This window comes from Bolinopsis microptera, chromosome 11, assembly GCF_026151205.1.
Source record: "Bolinopsis microptera isolate Bmic1 chromosome 11, MBARI_Bmic_1.0, whole genome shotgun sequence".
NCBI lineage: Eukaryota > Metazoa > Ctenophora > Tentaculata > Lobata > Bolinopsidae > Bolinopsis > Bolinopsis microptera.
Window position 1 is genome coordinate 14,170,887 of NC_087082.1, and position 20,100 is coordinate 14,190,986.

At 38.3% G+C, this 20,100-nt stretch overlaps 2 protein-coding genes across 2 annotated transcripts in view; one reads left to right on the forward strand and one right to left on the reverse strand.

Moving 5' to 3' along the window:
* LOC134823488 (double-strand-break repair protein rad21 homolog A-like) overlaps positions 1–20,100 on the forward strand; it is a 901,854-nt gene that overhangs the window by 225,799 nt on the left and 655,955 nt on the right. The window lies entirely within an intron of this gene.
* LOC134823652 (uncharacterized) lies at positions 6,526–11,032 on the reverse strand. Its single transcript, XM_063835185.1, has 8 exons — positions 10,943–11,032; positions 10,612–10,721; positions 10,350–10,440; positions 9,878–10,062; positions 9,634–9,729; positions 9,164–9,393; positions 7,109–7,229; positions 6,526–6,690 (listed from the first exon to the last, which is right to left on the reverse strand). Exons 3-8 carry the CDS (start codon positions 10,438–10,440, stop codon positions 6,526–6,528), a joined length of 888 nt encoding a protein of 295 aa, XP_063691255.1. The 5' UTR covers positions 10,612–10,721; positions 10,943–11,032.

A 20,100-nucleotide genomic window follows, 5' to 3' on the forward strand; every position in this document is an offset into this window, starting at 1 on the left:
TGAGCGTTACAAATTATGAATTTTCAAAGGCCCCCTCTTTTCCTTCGTTTCAAATTTTTCTCTCGAATCTTATGACTTAGTTTCATGGGTCGAGTTTTTAAACACTCTTGGAAAGGAGGCTTTTAATCGTTCAAACAGTCAAGAATTTTCGGGGTTTTATCAAAAAAGGTTCGACAAAAGCCCCCTTTTTTGTAACCGTTTTTTGATGCGGGTAAAAGGAAGCCAAGCAGTATTGTGAGTAGGGAGATCCCCTGGCGATCCCAACTTTTGCTGAGGTCTAAATCCTAGCCCTAAAACGCGGGGGGGGGGGTTTTCATTTTTGGGGGTTGTGTTTTTTAAAAAATTTTTTTTTTTGGCCTTTCCACTTCAAAAATTCTTTTTATTTTTCTCTGATTCTTTTACCATTACATTCCCCCCAACAAACCAACCTGAAAGCATTTGAAGGGGAATTCAAAAAAAAAATCCCCTTTCGCCTTTTTATCTCAGACCTGAAAAAAGGGAAAAATTAATGAATCATTTGATGGTCGATTGTTTTTTTTTTTAGAAAGGTTAAAAAAGTTCAGGTTTCCCCCTTAATGTTTTTTTGTTCGCAATTTAATAAAAAAAGTTAAAAAAAAACGGGATAAAAATTGCATAGAAACGTTCCCCCACGAAAATAAAAAGGATCCAAAATTTAAAAAAAAAGATCAAGCTTTTTTTAATTTAATTGATTTTTTAATCAGGGGTTTAAAAAATAAAAAGGGGTTTATCAAGCGATCTTTTCAGGGGCAGATTGGGGGGGCGTTCATTTTTGGGGGGTGTTCCTTTTTTGGAGGGGGGTTTTGGGTTCGCGAAACCGTTTTTTTGTTGTGCTTTTTAAATCTTTAGTTTTTTAAATTTGACTGTTTCAACTCTTAAAATTGTCATAATGTCAGCTACTTTTTAAGGGGGAGAATTTTTACGGGGCCCTTCGACATTGTAATTTTTCCCTTATTAGAATTTAACAAGAAAAAACGTTTTTGTGCAGGCAAGGATCGGAAATTTTTTAAAACCACTCCTTTGCTCCCTTTCCTCCCTGCAACGTTTTCTTTTCCCCTTTTAATAGCACCAAAGTTTCTTTTTGACATAGTCCTTGTACAAAAACCGATTCAATTTTGCGTGATACTTAAAAAAACCCCCTTTGGTAGAAGTGCGATACGTCCTAATATTTTTTCTATCCGCTCGTGTTTCGGCCAGCCCCTAGAAAAAAAAAAAAGGGATAAATCTAGTGCCAAAATTCTGTCCCTTTGATACCTCGGGAGGAATTTTAAATGTAACATTTAAAAAATAAAACTATACAACCCCCCAATTTTTGAAAATATATTTTTGTAATAGTCGAATGATTTGTTAGATTCCCCCTGCAATACTTGGTCCGACCATTGCCCCACTGCCACTAAATTTTTGAACAAAGTTGAGCTGGCGTCTAAGCAAAAGATACAAGTGTTTTTTTTTCTGAATCGTATGCCGATTCTTTCGATAACTTAAGAGATTTTTTTGATCCGGTAGGCTGTGACCCTCCAGCCCCTGATCACGACCGCTACCTCCAATGCAGCTCAAAAAAAATTTGGGTAGTTTAAAAAGGGCACTTAAACTGAAAAAATTTTTTGCAACAAAGAATTGAAATTAATATTTCAACGATTTTAGGGGGGTTTTAAGGCCCCCCTAACAGCATTTCAACAACTATTTTTATCTGTTAAACAGCATTTTAATTCGATGTCATGGGGGCATCACTTATCAGTCCCTTTGCTTTGCTCACTTGGTTTCAAATTGCAAGAGGTCTTTGATTTTATCGGCCATATTACGAATTTTCTTGTAATAAAATTTTGTCCGAGGGAGTCGGGGCCCCAAAATTTTGAAAACACATATTATTATAATCTAAAATTCAAACTGAAAATCTGTTTTTGTTCGAAAAAATTGTGTTAAACCCTAAAATTACAAAACCCTTAAAGGGAAAAAGGTTTTATTTAAAAAAAAAAATATCAATCCCAATTTTCTTTTTTTTTTGTTAAAAAATTCCCAAAATTTTGGGATCCCCCCAAAATAAAAACAAAAAAAACAAAGTTTAAAAATTTTCAGTTTTTTTTGGCGCCAAAAAATGGCAAAAAAGGGGGCGTGGCTTGGGGCCGTCCACAAATGGTTTCTTCCTTCTTTTTCCCCTTAATTTTTTTCTTTTTATTTTTTTATAAAAAAAACCTTTATCCCCCTTTTTTTTAAAAAAAATAACCCCAAATTTTCTTTTCTTTTTCCCCCCTTTAAAATTCATTTTTCCAAAAAAATTTACCCTTTTTTTTGGGTGAGTTTCCAAAAAAATTTTTTTCCCCCTTTTGGGTTTTTTGAGTTTTATTTCTTTGGGTTTCCCTTTTTTTTGGGGTTTCACCCCCCGCAGATTATTTCCATTTTTAAATTATTTACCTATTTTCCCACCAACCCCATTTTAATTGGGACTCCCCCCTTTTCCCAAAAATTTTCCCTTTTTTTTTTAATTTTTAAGGCCCCCCTTCCCAGAAAAAACCTTATTTTTTGGGGTTTCCCCCGCCAACTTTTAATTTGAGGTTTAAAGAAAAATTTTTTCTTTTTTTTTTGGGGGCCCTTTTTTTGAGTTGTTTTAATTTTTTGAGTTTTTTTCATTTTTTTCCCCCAAAATTTTATTTAAAACTAATTTTTTATCATAGAATTATTATTGAAAACTTTTTATTACCCCAAGATAAATTTTTTTATAATTGGGTTCAAACCGCCCCCAATTTATTTTATTTTTAAATTAAAAAATATAAATAAGACAAATTTAAATTTTTGGGTATCAAATTTTTCCCACAACAAAAACCCTTAATTTAAAACAATAAAAATTATTCCACCCAAAATTTTTTTTAAAGGGGACCCCAAACAAAAAACCTCCCAATTTTAAAACCCTTTAATTTAAAAAATTAGGTTTTTCTTTTTTCCAAAATTTAAATAATGTTTTTATTTATAATTGGGGCTATCACCTTTCCAGAAAGATTTTAAACCCTTTTTATTTAATAATTGGGTTTTAACCCCCTCCGCCGGGGAAAATTTCCCCTTATTTAAAAATTTGGGTTTTTACTCCCCCTCCAGAAACCAAAAAACCCTTATTTATAATTGAGGTTTACTCACCCCCAAAAACCCCAAACCCCCTTTATTTTTTAATTGAGGTTACCCCACCTCCGCAAAATTGACCCTTTTTTTAAAATTTTAAGGCACTCCCCTCCAGCAAAACCAAAACCCCTTATTTAAAAATTGAGGTACTCACCCCCAAGCGACTTCCCGGGCCCTCTAATTTTAAAAATTTTATTTTTTATTTCACCCCCCAGCAGACAAAAACCCCTTTTTTTAAATAATTTAAAGGGGTTTACTCCCCCCAAAGCGATTTTGCCCCATTTTTTAAAAATTAACCGCTTATTATTTTCCCCTCCACAACTAAACCCTTATTTAAATTGAGGCTTTTCACCTCCACCCAAATTTGCCCCCTTTAAATTTATAATTTGAGGTTACCCCCCCTCCACAGCCCCAAAAAAACCCCCTTTATTTTTTAAAAAGGGGGTTTTTTACTCACCCCCAGAAAGACTAAAACCCTTTATTTAAATTTAAGGTTACCCCCTTTCCACAAAAACCAAAAAACCCTTTTCTTTTTAAATTGGGCTACTCACCCCCCACAAAACCCCAAAACCAAAAAAACCCTTTTTTAAAAATTTGAGGAAACCCCACCCCCCCAGCAATTTAACCCCTTTAAAACTTTTTTTTTTAATTAAAGGCTTCACCTCCCAGTTTAAACCTTATTTATTTTTGAGGTTACTCACCTCCAGCAGACTTACCCTTATTTATAATTGAGGAAACTCACCCCCACAAAATTTAAACCCCCCCCCTTTTTTATAATGGGGCTCCCTTCACCCCCCCCACCCAGCCCCAAACCCCCTTTATTTAAAATTTAAGATTTAAATCACCCCCCGGGCGGGACTCCCCCCTTTTTTATAATTAAGGCCCTTACTCCCCTCCAGCAAAAAAAACCCCCTTTATTTATAAAACCATTTTTAACCCAAACTTGCCCCATTAAATTTAACCCCCCCAAAACCCCAAAACCCCCCGTGAAATTGGGACTAAACCCCTTAAATTTTTAATTATTCCCAAAACCCCACAACTTGACCCTTTGGGAAAAAAAATTTAAAACCTACTCACAAAAAAGGACCAACCCTTTTAAACCCCGGACACACCTCCAAAAAAACTTCCCCATTATAATTTGGGGCTACCCAACCTCCAACACTCTAAACCCCAAAATTTATTTATTATTTAAATCCAAAAAACCTAACAACCCTTTTTGCCTTTCCTTTCCCTTAACTTTCTTTTTTTGGGAATTTAAATAAACCCCCAAAAGGGAAACCAAAACCCCTTTTTTTAATAATTGGGGGCTAACCTCACCCCAAACCAAATTTAAACCCCTTTTTAAAAAAATTTAAAATTAAAGGGCCCCCAAACCTTCCCAGGGCCTAATTTCCTTCCCCTTTTTTATAATAACCCCCCTCACCTCCCAACAAACCCTTAAACCCTTTTTAAATTTTCTTTTTGGATTTTTTTTTTGGGGTTTCCCCCAAACTCCAAAACTTTATTTTAAAACCCAAAAATAATTGAGGCTCCCTCCACTTCCACAAAAAAACCCTTTATTTAAAAAAGGAAACACCCCCAAAAACCCCACCAAAAAACCCTTTAAACCCCCCCCTTTTTTTAAATTAATTGATTAAAATTTTTATTTCAAAAAAACCCCCAACCCCCCAAGACAAACCCAAACCCCCCAAACCCCATTTTAAAAACCCCTCACTCCAAATGCAAAAATTTATAAAAAAAAATTTATAATTGGGTTTAAAAAAAAAACCCCACCCCCCCCTTTTCCGAAAACCCCCCCCTTAAATTTTTTTAAAATTGGGGTTTCCCTCACCCCAGCCGAAAAAACCCCTTATTTATAACTGAGGTTACCCCCCCCAAGCTAAAAACCCTTATTTATAATTGGGGTTACTCCCCTCACAGACTTTACCCTTTATTTAAAATTTGGGGGTTACTCCCCTTTCCAGCAGACAAAAACCTTTTTTTAATTGAGGCTACCCCCCCCAGAAAGGACCAACCCCTTATTTAAATTGATTTTTACTCACCCCCCACCCGACTAACCCTTTTTTTTTAAAATTTTAGGGGTTTTCCTCACCCCCACAGCCCAACCCTTTTAAATTTATAACTGAGGTTACCCTCCGGGCAACCAACAAACCCTTATTTATAATGAGGTTACTCACCTCCAGCAGAATAAACCCTTATTTATAACTGAGGTTACTCACCTCCAGCAGACTAAACCCTTATTTATAATTGAGGTTACTTCACCTCCAGCAGGACTAAACTTTATTTATTACTGAGGTTACTCACCTCCAGCACACCTCCAGACTAAACCCTTTTTATAATTTGAGGTTACTCACCTCCAGCACGACTAAACCTTATTTATAATTGAGGTTACTCACTCCAGCAGACTAAACCTTTATTATAACTGAGGTTTACTCACCTCCAGCAGACTAAAACCCTTATTTATAATTGAGGTTACTCACCTCCAGCAGAATAAACCCTTATTTATAACTGAGGTTACTCACCTCCAGCAGACTAAACCCTTATTTATAATTGAGGTTACTCACCTCCAGCAGACTAAACCTTTATTTATTACTGAGGTTACTCACCTCCAGCAGACTAAACCCTTATTTATAATTGAGGTTACTCACCTCCAGCAGAATAAACCCTTATTTATAACTGAGGTTACTCACCTCCAGCAGACTAAACCCTTATTTATAATTGAGGTTACTCACCTCCAGCAGACTTGACCCTTATTTATAATTGAGGTTACTCACCTCCAGCAGAATAAACCCTTATTTATAATTGAGGCTAATCACCTCCAGCAGACTAAACCCTTATTTATAATTGAGGTTACTTACCTCCAGCAGACTAAACCCTTATTTATAATTGAGGCTACTCACCTCCAGCAGACTAAACCCTTATTTATAATTGAGGTTACTCACCTCCAGCAGACTTAACCCTTATTTATAATTGAGGTTACTCACCTCCAGCAGACTAAACCCTTATTTATAATTGAGGTTACTCACCTCCAGCAGACTAAACCCTTATTTATAATTGAGGTTACTCACCTCCAGCAGACTAAACCCTTATTTATAATTGAGGTTACTCACCTCCAGCAGACTAAACCCTTATTTATAATTGAGGTTACTCACCTCCAGCAGACTTGACCCTTATTTATAATTGAGGTTACTCACCTCCAGCAGACTAAACCCTTATTTATAATTGAGGTTACTCACCTCCAGCAGACTAAACCCTTATTTATAATTGAGGTTACTCACCTCCAGCAGACTAAACCCTTATTTATAATTGAGGTTACTCACCTCCAGCAGACTAAACCCTTATTTATAATTGAGGTTACTCACCTCCAGCAGACTAAACCCTTATTTATAATTGAGGCTACTCACCTCCAGCAGACTTGACCCTTGCTCTGAACCATTCCTGAAACTCCCCACTAAAGCACAGTACCAGTTGGTCTAACTCCGGGGTGGTCCCTGATGCAGCAAACGTCTCTATCCCTTCTCCTCCTACTTGCACGTGTTGTAGGAACTCGGTTGCTTTATCCTGTTGGATTATCGTTTATCAAGGGTATTTAGCGAATACGTGATTGTAATTTGTATTATTACAATCAATTGTTTTATCATTGCTGAAATCTATCAAAGAAATTACAGGTGGACAGCCGGATGAATGTAAAGTTTAAGTACTTATAATGGGATAATAAAACCGATCTAGTATTCGTATACAGTACGAGATGTCGGTCATTAGCGCCAGGTAGTATTTGGTTGTTTGAATAATACCCGTTTGTTTTGTTTGATCAATAAACCTTTCTTTTTTTTTTCCTTTTTTTTTTATTTATTAACTGCGTGCAAATTTGTGTTTCAGATTTGATCTATTTATAATATGCATTTATGATTATGTAATAAAGTTATTACATTCGTAAACATTGACTGGCTTATAAACCAGTCCCCAAACAAACAAACACCTGCATTGGAGTGAGAAAGTTGGCGATAATGGTGGTAGGATTCTCAATGTTGCAGATAGCGGTGCTGAAAGTCGCACCAACCTCCAGCGTCACACAACTCGGCTTGAAATAAACAACCTTTCTGAAAATGTATGCTAATTTGAAAATGTGGATGCAAATGAAGGGAGAAGGGTAGATTGGGAGGAGGAAACAAATAATAAACTACTATAAGACTACTATAAGACTACTATAAGAATACTATAAGACTACTATAAGACTACTATAAGACTACTAGTATAAGACTGGGGGGGGGGGGGGGGCCAATGACTACCAATGGAGACTTTTGGGGACTAATGGGGACTAAAAATCATGGGGACTAGAGGTCAACTCGTTGATGTAATTCACCATTTGTCCCTTAAGTCCCCAGAATTTTTGACAGTTATTTAAGGTTTTCAAGTAGTTTTATAACGATACGATCGAGATGTTTTGTCCAAGATAGAGTAGGATAATCTGACTTAAAAGTAAAATGATAAGCCCGGTTGTAATGTGTTCTACCACTGTACAAGTCAGTTCAGATTGAGGTAAATTGAAGTTTTAGCTCTCGTGAAGGTAGAAGTAGCCGACTCGCTGAACTCTTGAATCTTATGACACCATCAGCATGGACATTATCGGGAAAATGATGATCGATTAGAATCTTACAGTTACTCCTCCTTGCACGATGCACAGGTCTCTAGAGTAACGGTACTGCATCACCTGACAGTAGTCGCCCCCGCCCCCTCCCTTAATTTACCTGAGGTACTCTAACAGCCCTCAAGTAGCTCCCAAGAAGTCAGAAATGTCCAGTGACCATTTATAAATATTCTAGACTAATGGAGACTTTTGGGGACTAATGGGGACTAAAAATCATGGGGACTCGGGGTACAATCGTTGACGTAATTCCCCAAGTCCCCAAAAGTAGTCATTGCCCCCCCCCCCCCCCATAGACTACTATAAGACTACTATAAGACTACTATAAGACTACTATAAGACTACTATAAGACTACTATACGACTACTATTATACGACTACTATTATACGACTACTATAAGACTACTATAAGACTACTATAAGACTACTATAAGACTACTATAAGACTACTATAAGACTACTATAATACTACTATAAGACTACTATAAGACTACTATAAGACTACTGTACTACTACTATAAGACTACTATAAGACTACTATAAGACTACTATAAGACTACTAGTATAAGACTACTAGTATAAGACTACTATAAGACTACTATAAGACTACTATAAGACTAATATAAGACTACTATAAGACTACTATAAGACTACTATAGGACTACTATAAGACTACTATACGAATACTATAAGACTACTATACGACTACTATACGACTACTATAAGACTACTATAAGACTACTATAAGACTACTATAAGACTACTATAAGACTACTAGTATAAGACTACTATAAGACTACTATACGACTACTATAAGACTACTATAAGACTACTATAAGACTACTATAAGACTACTATAATACTACTATAAGACTACTATAAGACTACTATAAGACTACTAGTATAAGACTACTAGTATAAGACTACTATAAGACTACTATAAGACTACTATAGGACTACTATAAGACTACTATAGGACTACTATAAGACTACTATACGAATACTATAAGACTACTATAAGACTACTATAAGACTACTATAAGACTACTATAGGACTACTATAAGACTACTATACGAATACTATAAGACTACTATAAGACTACTATAAGACTACTATAAGACTACTATAGGACTACTATAAGACTACTATACGAATACTATAAGACTACTATAAGACTACTATAAGACTACTATAAGACTACTATAGGACTACTATAAGACTACTATACGAATACTATAAGACTACTATAAGACTACTATAAGACTACTATAAGACTACTATACGACTACTATAAGACTACTATAAGACTACTATAAGACTACTATAAGACTACTATAAGACTACTATAAGACTACTATAAGACTACTATAAGACTACTTAAGAGTTACCGTTTGTTAGAGAATGATGTAAGCAGGGGTGGACCACTAGGTTTACTGAGAGGAGGTGGACCACTAGGTTTACTGAGAGGAGGTCGACCACTAGGTTGACTGAGAGGACCACCTTTAGAGCGAACCAGGCCTGCAGCTACTAGTTTACTGACCTCCTCCTCCCCACCCTCCGTACACAGCCTGATCACGTGTGTCTCTTCTTCTTTCCTCACAAACACACACCGCACCTCCTGAAATGGAATGGAGTCAGAGCTAACCAACCAGACTCACAAACACACACCGCACCTCCTGAAATGGAATGGAGTCAGAGCTAACCAACCAGACTCACAAACACACACCGCACCTCCTGAAATGGAGTCAGAGCTAATCAACCAGATAGCTGTATTATTACCGCGGGAAATAACCAGTAAAGGAGCAATGTTTCAGTCTGACCAACTCGACCGCACCCAGGGTATGATTATAAAATAAACCTTGACATCTGGGTACTCCGTCTTGAGGTACTGCACGACTGTTTCTGGTTCTTTAGCCAGCTCAACTCCGTCCAGGTCCAATCTGCATTTTATTGCCTGAGGGTCATTTTTATCAATAAATTGAGCAAGTTTACAGTTATAAACTAGTCAGCTTCGGGCGGTGTGCTATGCTATTATGAAAATTCAAAATAGCAAGAAATGGTTGAGAAAGGGGTCAAGCCTAGCCTGAAATTAGGTCACATACGAGCTGAGGAATGTTAAGGTATTCTCCAGAGAGTTTCCAGAGATCCGCAGCGTTGAACAACTCAAAATTACCGAAGTCAACGAATTTAACTTTGATCATTTTATTTGGGAGAAGGGCCGAAACTAAACCTCGTCCGGGCATGCCTTCAAACAGGGCCACAACTGCATCGTTAACAGCAAAACAACCTGCAGAAAAAAATCGTTAAAGTTGGAAAAGAGCTTAAAAAAGAGCTTGGAAAATAGCTTAAATCAGAGCATTGTATGGTGTGTCATTTAAGACCTGCAACTTTAGATATACAAGCGAGGAGTACAAGCTTACAAGGAATACAAGGAGGAGTACAAGGCAAATAGAGTCTATAATTTGTTCTATTTTAGGGTCTAAAAGTCTATTTAATAGACCATTGAAAGTTGACACTCACCGTCCCGGTAAAACGATTCTAAATAAAGAACTGGAAATATGCCAATTAAATTACCTCCAGCAAGAGAAGGGTTCGTAACAAGTCCTCGCAGAGAATCAGTTAATTCCGCTAATAATGTACAATTTGAGAGTAGGCTCACATACATCTGACAAATAGATAATCAGTAAATAATACACAATCAATAGACAAAATAAATAATAACTAACTAATAATAATACAATGAATAATTCAGAATTATATGATTTTTGTAAAATTCAATCTTTTGGGATCTTTCAGAATGGGAACCCCCGGGCCCCTTCTAAAAGAAATAACTCACCTCTTTAAGGTTAGTTAGGTAGGACACATTAGCAGATAAGCCTTGTCTAGTACAATCTGGTCCCTTGTGTCATCTAATACTAATATAAGGGTTTTTCTTGGGTCCGCTTGCTGAGAGTTGTGATATTAGTTATAGTATATCATCATCGGCATAAGAAAAAAACAAGGTGCAACAATTGAGAATTAGATGGAGAGAAGGGAAAAACAAGGTGCAACAATTGAGAATTAGATGGAGAAAAGGGAATAGCTCTTTGTTACTATGACCCTAAATCAGTTATCCAGCTAAAATATACCACCTTATTAAGGTATTAGCACTAAAAAGGGATCCTTACCACGAGACGCATGTCCATTAGCGACCATCAAATCTCCAAGATCCTCCCCCGATACCAGAGTAGATTAACCTCTAAACATCACCCGTCCATCTAAAGTTGTAGTTTAATAATTTATTAATTTTGGTGGTCAGATATTTATATTTTTCCATATAGTGATTTGATACTTTGTAGACATGTGTGATGATGTTATGTCATAATTTTTACTTTACTTAACTTTACTTTACCTCGTCTACTTTACTAAGTTTCAGCTCGCTCCCACTCTGCTGCAGGTGACTGGAGAAGAACTGCGGACCTGCTCTGAGTGCTCGTTTGGGACCAGCAAGTCGTGTAAACGGCACGGCACAGCCTGGGGCAATCACGTGCACCAGGTGAGCGGTGGGTCTTATATCCTGAACCCTGACCTCGTCCTCCGTCGCGAAGTCAAACATCCTCACTTTAATCCTCTCCGCTCCAGTAGTCAGAACTTCGGCTCTGTACCAGTTACCGTCGTTATACAGGGCTGAGATAACATCACCCACTGTGGAGATAGATAAGGTTATAGAGATAGGGATAGGGACAGGGACAGGGACAGCGGACAGGGACAGGGACAGGGACAGGGACAGGGACAGGGACAGGGACAGGGACAGGGACAGGGACAGGGACAGGGGCAGGGACAGGGACAGGGACAGGGACAGGGACAAGGGCTGAGATAACATCACCCACTGAGATAGATAAGGTTAACATAAAATTAATGGAGGGGAAACAAGTTGCGATCGCTAAACTTTCTCTTGAGGAGAAAGAAATATACCAAAGAAATATACAAAACTTGAACTATTGATAAGAGTGTAAAAGGGATTTAGGAACAATGGACAGCCTCATCCTATATATTACCCGATGGAGCAATGTAAAAAAAAGTAAACAGTGAAAGTAAACCTTCTGGTTTAAAGTGAGAGGGAGCGGGTGTTCAGGACACAAACTGTACATAGTCTCTATAATGTTCTCTATAACCTCCTGGTTATCTGTAAGCTGCACGTGGAACTGAAGTGGGGAGCATCCCGACACCCACAAACACTTGCAACTATCTGGGATTGAAATCTGAGAGAGTTAGAGGGGTCAGTAAAGACACTTGCAACTATCTGGAACTGGGATCTCTACTCTTCCCTCTAGACCCCACCCTAAGCTCCCACCCTCCAGACCCAGCCCACCCTCACCACCCTCTAGACCCCCACCCTACAGCTCCCACCCTCCAGACCCCACCCCCCCCCCCACCCTACAGCTCCCACCCTCCAGACCCCCACCCTCCAGACCCACCCCCCCACTCTCCACCACCCTCTAGACCCCCCACCCCCACCCTCCACCCACCCTCCAGACCACCCCACCCTCCAGGCCCTCACTTTCCAGGCCCAGCCCCTCTGAGGCCTGAGCTGTCATTACCTTTGGTAAGGAACGTCATTTTTCTAGTGGCTTAATCGGTTCTGGACTAATTGGAGCCTGAAAATATTACTATCATTAAATAAAGACGTACTGAAAATTCATCTAAATCAAAGAGAAACACTTTTAGAAGTTTGGAAGCTGGATAATTATAATATTGTTCAATTAAATATAATTAATTAAATATAATTAATTAAATGGACTAACACGTGGGATGGAGGGACTGTTTTGCTGAATATCCTTATGTCGCTGGTCGAGTTTACTCCCAATAGTCCCTACACATATCAACTGGTGAGCAGGCCAATCTGCCATCTGTAAACAACAAATATTATTTAATAAATAAATTATAATTAATTAATATAATTAATTAAATTATCATCACGTAGTCCGGTAGGTTATGCAAAGTGATACCTCCAACTCGGAATAAACTTATTTCAGTTCACATTTTCAATCGATAAGTCAATAGTGTGAAAATGATCACATTAGTGATATCATGTCAGTACAATTGCGCCATTTAGACAGAAGCGTGCTAAAATAGTCATACAATGAACAAAAGCTAGCCAAATAGCACTACTGCTAGGTTATATTCCTCAGTTACCTCATACCTGGCATGTTGATCCGCAATAAAAGGTCAGACCTTCGCAAGGTCCACAAGCATTTGTGGCCGGCATCTTGCACTTCGCACAGAACGTTTTATCAACTGGCTCACCTGAGTTTTACAGACGTCTGAAGGGTTAGATCATGAGTTTTATAGAGGCCTGCATATCCCCCTGAAGTCTAAATTAGGGAAGGTTCGCACAGTGCTCCAGGTTGTAAGGTATGATTTACATCAGAGTTGAAAAATACGCGAGATAATTTTTAAATACGCCGTATTTTGCGTATTTTTGCTTAGAAATAAAATACGTCAAAAATACTTTAGAATACGTTTTCCTATTTTTCTTCGTAAAATAGGTATTTTTCAACTCCGATTTACCTGGTCTCCTCCATTTAGGACGTCTGCTCTGGTTGAGAAGATACCAGGACTCGCTCTCCGACTGACACTGCTAACACATTCCTTTAGGACTGCGGCGTTTGTTCGGTTTGGGCTCATCTCTGACCCCCCTTGCTCCTGAAATTGTCCCTCCATTCCTGAAGTTGTCTCCTCCATTCTGAATTGTCCCCTCCATTCCTTAAGTTGTCTCCTCCCTTCCTTAAGTTGTCTCCTCCCTGTTTCATGTTCAGGAATTTCTTGCCTAGGTGCACACGGAGGAATGAAGAACCTAAAGGATGCCCACCTCATCAGTCTGATAGCTTCCATGACATTGATCCAGTGTCTGGTAGTGCACAAACCTGGGTAAACAGGTAGTTAATAGACTTATAACATAAAATTGAATTTTAAATAGAAATGTGAATATATTGAAATTTTAAACTTTCAAAACGGAGGCTTATAAATATTATTATATTATGATTGTAAAATAAAGGATATGATTTTAAATTTGTTTCACTAAAAAATTTGTTTCACTTTAATGACAATTCTAATGATATTTGGTTATTTGATATCAATTCCTGTCCCAGTATGCAACGCATCAGCTGTCAACCCCCTAATTTAAATGGACATTTGTTTTGTTATTTCGCGTATTCACCCATATCTAGTTCGTTATTGACTACTGTGTTGTCTCTGGGTATACCGGATTGCATGCCCCTGTACTGTTGCAATTTAATGTACAAATAATAACATTTTGGCTACAGTTAAACTCACCCAATCTTAGTCTTGTGTCCCTCTTTCATAGAAGGAACACTCACTCGAGTACTGAGCTTGAAGGTGGGGTAACTTGTCCACAAACAAGTTCCTCAACCCGTCTCGTTTATTTGAGGGGGGATTTGGGACACGTGCACTGAGGGTTCATTGTTACCACCCAGTGTGAGAGGTTACTGTTAATATTTCACTCTCAGTGACGGCAACATTTCATGGTTTTACCATTTAAACCAAACATCTATAGTAAGTAAGTAAGTATAAGCAAGAGTTTTGGGGCTGTTAGCTTTTTGAAACTTACCCGTTTGAAATCCCGGTCTGAGAATTTATTGTTCTTGAAATCATCCCTGAGAGGGTCCAAGGAGGCCATGTCAGTTCGTGGACCACTGTCAGGAGCCTGTAAACAATACAATATTGAGCGTTGAGAAGCAATGGTAAATGGATAGAACTCTGCAGTAGAAATACATAATAATGGAGATCCTGCCTTAGTGTGCGAGTGGAGATATTTTGTTCAAGAATAAAGACGACGGACAGTGGAGACTAACCTGTTCGCACGCTATGAAGCTCCACTGTTCTGAAAAGAAGACCAGTTGGAACCATCTCTTCCTCTGGGATCCGCAATATTAGTCGTAGGAGATAAATATTGGTAGATTAACAATCTACTGAAGTTGTCTTAAACAACAATTAAAGTTGTCTATGATTTTCAGCGGGAGAAACCCATGCCGAAATGCGTGAAGATAGCAAAGACGCGCGCTGAATTAGCGCGCGCAACACACGTTTTTCGTTGATGGTAACCAAATTTTATACAGAATAAATTACATTGTTAGCTAGTAAAAAATGATACGCTTGGAGAACGCGAACAATGTAGGTTATACCTGGCAACGGCGTCATATTGGTAATCACGGAGCCGAAATTGAGATTGCTCACAACTTTGCAGAATACCGAATTGCTGGTAAAGGAAACCTGGGAAAACGTAACCTCAAGCAATGGGGCTGACAGTCACAATACAAAGGGATTTCAGTGCGAATTCTCCCTAGTTCGTTATTGACTACTAGCATGTAGGTATACCGGATTACAAGCTCATTGCTCCTGTACAGTTACAATAGTGTTGCAATCAGTTAAGTAATCAGTTCGCCTTACCGTCCGTTATAATGCGCTCAGTTTGTTTTATGAAGACCCCCCCCCCCCCCCCCCCGCTGAAGAAGCGCTTTATAAAGACAAAGCCTTCAAATAAAAACAATTAAAGACGGCAAGGCTTCAAAATTGGAAAATTAAAGACAAAATAGATCGGATGTAATAAAGCACATTTCACACATTGACCTTACTTCTACCAGCAAATTTAAAGACGGGTTGCGATGAGTTAAAGACGATAAGGCTTTTAAAATGGAAAAAACTAAAGACGGTAAGGCTTTTAAAATGGCAAAGACTAAAGACGCTGAAGCCTTCGCCAAAATTAAGGTCGACTTTACATAACGAACTGTGTATCAGAGAAGAATATCTTTACCCCAATGCTAAACGGTCTGAAATGTAAAGATTGCAGCAAGAAGTTTCAGTTTTCAGTCGAAGAGTCAATTTTTAGTAGTAGCCATTTATGCTTCTATACTCCCCAAGTCGTCATTGACAACATTTTAAAAGTTTAAGTTTCTTTCATTTGACTTAGGGAGACAGATCCAAATATTTCCGTTACCATAATGATTGATTGGGAACTGGGTTTTACTACCCCAGTTAATGTTTACTAAAAATAGATATTGAACAGCAATTTAAAATTGTAAATATACATATAAAAGTATGTATAAAGGCTGCACCAGCTGACTAAGAGTAATGAAACAGCGATCTCTGAACAAGATTCGCCTAAAACCAGATTAATCCCTTGAAAACTATACAGTTTTGTATAAGTGAAATAAAATGGTTAGATCCTTCGACAAAAACTAAGCACACAGAAGACAAATACTCATAGAGCTAAACTTATTGATTTGCTCACAACACGAAAAATATTTAGAAACTCATTTTTGCCTCTCAAGGCTACAAATCTTCCCTTCACGAATGAAGAGTTTTTTGTCCTTCTCAATACCAGCTCTTCTTTTTAGCTCTAGGACAAGTTCTTTACGCTGAGCTCTCTCTTCTGCTGTACGATCTGGAGCTAGGAACACCCTCTTAAATCTCTCTGTTCCACACAGTTTACTCGACTTCTTCAGTATTTGTTGCACAATCGAAGAACTGGAAAAGGAAACTTTAACCGGTCTTGCAGCTGACGGTGATTTCTTGCCGATTTTACAAGCCTCAACTCGGGGTTTCTCTCCCAATGATTCCAATACTTCAGCGACTTTTGTATTGATCTCCTCATTGACCTCCTCGCATAGCCCAAAGACCATGATGTTCCTACCCAACTCCTCCTCCAAAGCAATTTGCTTGGCAACTGATTTAATGGATTCTGTAGAAATCGCAGCTGAGTTCTCGATACTACCGGATTTCACCACATCGCTAAAACTTTGTTTAACTGAACTGACTTCTTTCTGAACACCCTCAAAAAACTCAGTCTTGAGATGTTCGTTAAACTCTATCGCCTTAGAAAGTCCTTCTTTTGCAGATAATAGTTGCTCCTGTAGTTTTATAACTTGGTCCTGCAACTGTATCATACTAGACTAACGTGTACCCTCTGATTTATGATCATGTTATGCTGTCTCTCAATGAGCTGCATGGCTTGCAAAAACTTTGCCGCTAAATCCCCCTTGTTACCAATTTTGTTCACGCTCTCATGATTTAGTTCTTGAACACAATCGACTTTACACTGTTTCACGGTATCAAGTAGCAACTTTTGTCCATCGGTCTCTACTAAGTCAAATTTGAAACGTTCTGCTACTGTCGGCATATCGTTGATCAGTTATACACAGTGTATAGTATCCGTAAAACAAGCTGTAGCTGCGAGTATGAGATAGTTGTTATACAATAGTAACATTTGTCAGAATAAAACCAATGTTTTTTAATGTTTGTGTGTAGATGGGATTTTGAACTGATAACAACTTCTTCAGTTAGGCCGAGAGCCGATTAGATAAGAATTTCAGGTATGTACATTTTACATGTGTATTAGTGTGGCCGAGAGCTGACTAGATAAGAGTTTCAGGTATGTACATTTTGCATGTGTTATCTGTATTAGTGTTGCCACAGCCACCTCACTAATAGTATCCAGAAAAGATTAGTTGAAGTGAGGTCTGCTCAAGCTGATCAGACCTATAGTGATATTACTAACACAAACGATTCAAGGAAAATGTTTGAAGCAGTAAGACATCTTCAGAAAAGTAAACCACCTAATAACTCGATTGGTGTTCATGATGAAAATGGCTGTTTGATTGCATCTGACGACATGAAAGCTTCTGTTGTTAGAGACTATCTCGAAAAACAGCTGACTCGCAATGAGCAACCTCTCGAGCCTTTTGAGGGTCTACCACGTGCTCTCAATGTCCCTTTTACTGGAGTTGAAATACATGCAGCCACCTCTAGCTTGAAAAATGGGAGGGCAAATGGTCCCGATGGAATACCCAACGAGCTAATTAAGTACTCTAATAGTACGGGGGGAATGCAACGTCAATTAATGTCAATTAATGTCAATGTCAGTTTTGCAAAATTTTGGAATACTGACATTAATTGACACGATATTTTTCGACCAGAGATTATGTAGTTCTACCATATTTTTAGCACTTTAGAACGTTTATATCATCAATTTATTCACTACTATCACATATGGAAATGTGAAATGTGAAAAAAATTCAGATCATTAAACAATAAAACTAAAATAATACGGTTTCCCGAAATTTAATTTTCTTAAATGGGCGTGGCCATCCAAGGGCGTGGTTCTCAACATCATCAGAACTTAAAACCCACATTAAACGAAATGCCTTCATGACATTTATACTTGAAAAACGAATCTTAAACAGCTAACATTACTCCTTCATACTAAAAAAGCCGATTCTAGATATTTTACGAGTATAAGAAACCAATAAAATATGGGCGTGGCCGGTGGGGACCGAAGGTGGAAGAGTTGGAAGCTGAAATTTTTTTCGGTGGTCTTTGAACCTAAGGATCAACAGATAAGAACATACTCATAATTATTCAAGGACATTTTGTTTTTTTGAACCGGTCTAACTTACATAGACGTGAATATCTTGAATATCTTGAATATTTATCGAATAATGATAATCTCAAATTTCAAGACATATTAATGTCAATTAATGTCAATTAATGTCAATTAATGTCAATTAATGTCAATGTCAGTTTGGGGTTTTTATGGAATACTGACATTAATTGACGTTGCATTCCCCCCAATAGTACAGTCCATGAACATTATGCTGGAATCATAAACAGTTGTTTCGAGACACATACTTTTCCCATTTCCATTGGAGAGGCTACTATAACACCCTTACAGAAGCCTAAAAAACCTATTGGTCCTCTGAAGAATTTACGTCCACTCACCTTGTCCAATGCAGCCAGAAAAATTCTGTCTATGGCTACTCTTAAAAGGATAGAAGAAAAAGTGAACGCCTTCACTGGTCCATGGCAGTGTGCATATAAACGCGCTCGTTCTTGTGCTGATATTGTTTGGTGTCAGCGAGTTCTACTGTCAGTTGTCCAAAGGAAGAAATGGGAGTATCATCGCATGGGCATTGATATGTCTAGTACGTTTGACACGATCAAACGCACTACGATTCTTGAACTTCTGAAACTGTGTGGCTGTACTGAGGATGAGCTGAGGATTGTCCGGTTGTTGTTGTCCAACACAAAGCTACGGGTGAAGGTAAATGGAGTTCTTTCAGCTGAGTTTTTAAGTCTCCTTGGAGCTTTCCAAGGTGACTGTCTATCCGGCTGTCTGTTCACCCTTGTCTTGGCTGGTGCTTTGAATGAACTTAGATGATAACAATCAGTTTAGATAGGCCGATCCCCCCGATTACTAAATTTGCTGGCCTTCCACTTGACACTGAATATGCTGATGATGTTGACTTCAATGATGAAGAGGAAGACAACTTGAGAGCTATTTTGCCCCAGGCAACAGCTATACTCGAGAAATGGAACCTCTTTGTCAATGAAGACAAAACGGACTTCACTCATGTTTATTTAGCTAGTACGGTTGAAGTCGACAGTGATGGAAAATTAGTGTCGGGGAATGAAGCATGGAGGAAAAGTATCACTCTAGGGTCCGTCTTGTGTAGCAAAGCTGATATTCAGCGTCGCATAAACCTGGGATATGCTGCCTTTAACAATTACAAGAAGGCCTGGAGTGATAAACTGCCCCTAAACAAACGTCTAATACTGTATAATGCTTTAGTCGTATCGGTTCTTATGTACAACTCATCCTGTTGGGCCGTCCCCAAAATATTCCTTGAAAAACTAGATGTTGTTCACCGCAGACATCTTCGCACTATTTTGAATATAAAGTACCCAGTAGTCATCTCCAACAAAAACTTGTATAAACGCTGCAATGCTGAACCATTGTCAGAAAAAGTGGCCCGTAGTCGGTGGAGAATGTTAGGACATGTTTTGCGGGGTCCTATTGACGGACCAGCGTTTTCTTCCCTCATTTTTGCCATCAATACACTGGACTTACCAGGGAGAAGAGGAAGACCCCAAAGCAATCTATTCTCGCTGATTGTGCATGATTTATGTAAAAGAAATCTTTATTTGAATAATATCTTTGACCTGCATTATCTTATTATATTTTTTTCGAAAGTGCTTACTCTCAAAAAAAAAGGGGGGGGGGGGGGGGGTTCACCCTGATTTTTTTGTGAAACTTGTTTTCGAGATAGCAGTTGACCAACAAACTAGGACCAGTGACCGAACTTTTGAGGGGGTCCCGGACCCCAACCGCCAAACGGTGCCCGCGGGGCAGCCACGCCCATATTTTGTCCAAATTAGGCCCAATTTAGCCAAATACCCCTAACATGACTAAAACCCAGATTTTAGGTGCTCAAGATTGGACAAAAATGGCTGAGTTATGAGCCAAAAACAATATGACCATATTTGGGCA

Coding starts and splice junctions, on each gene's coding strand:
- LOC134823652 (XM_063835185.1), bottom strand. CDS start 10,440: ATGTATGTGAGCCTACTCTCAAATTGTACATTATTAGCGGAATTAACT. Junction 9,730..9,877: donor ACCTTAACATTCCTCAGCTC/GTATGTGACCTA, acceptor AATGACCCTCAG/GCAATAAAATGCAGATTGGA. Junction 7,230..9,163: donor ACATCATTCTCTAACAAACG/GTAACTCTTAAG, acceptor ATACATTTTCAG/AAAGGTTGTTTATTTCAAGC.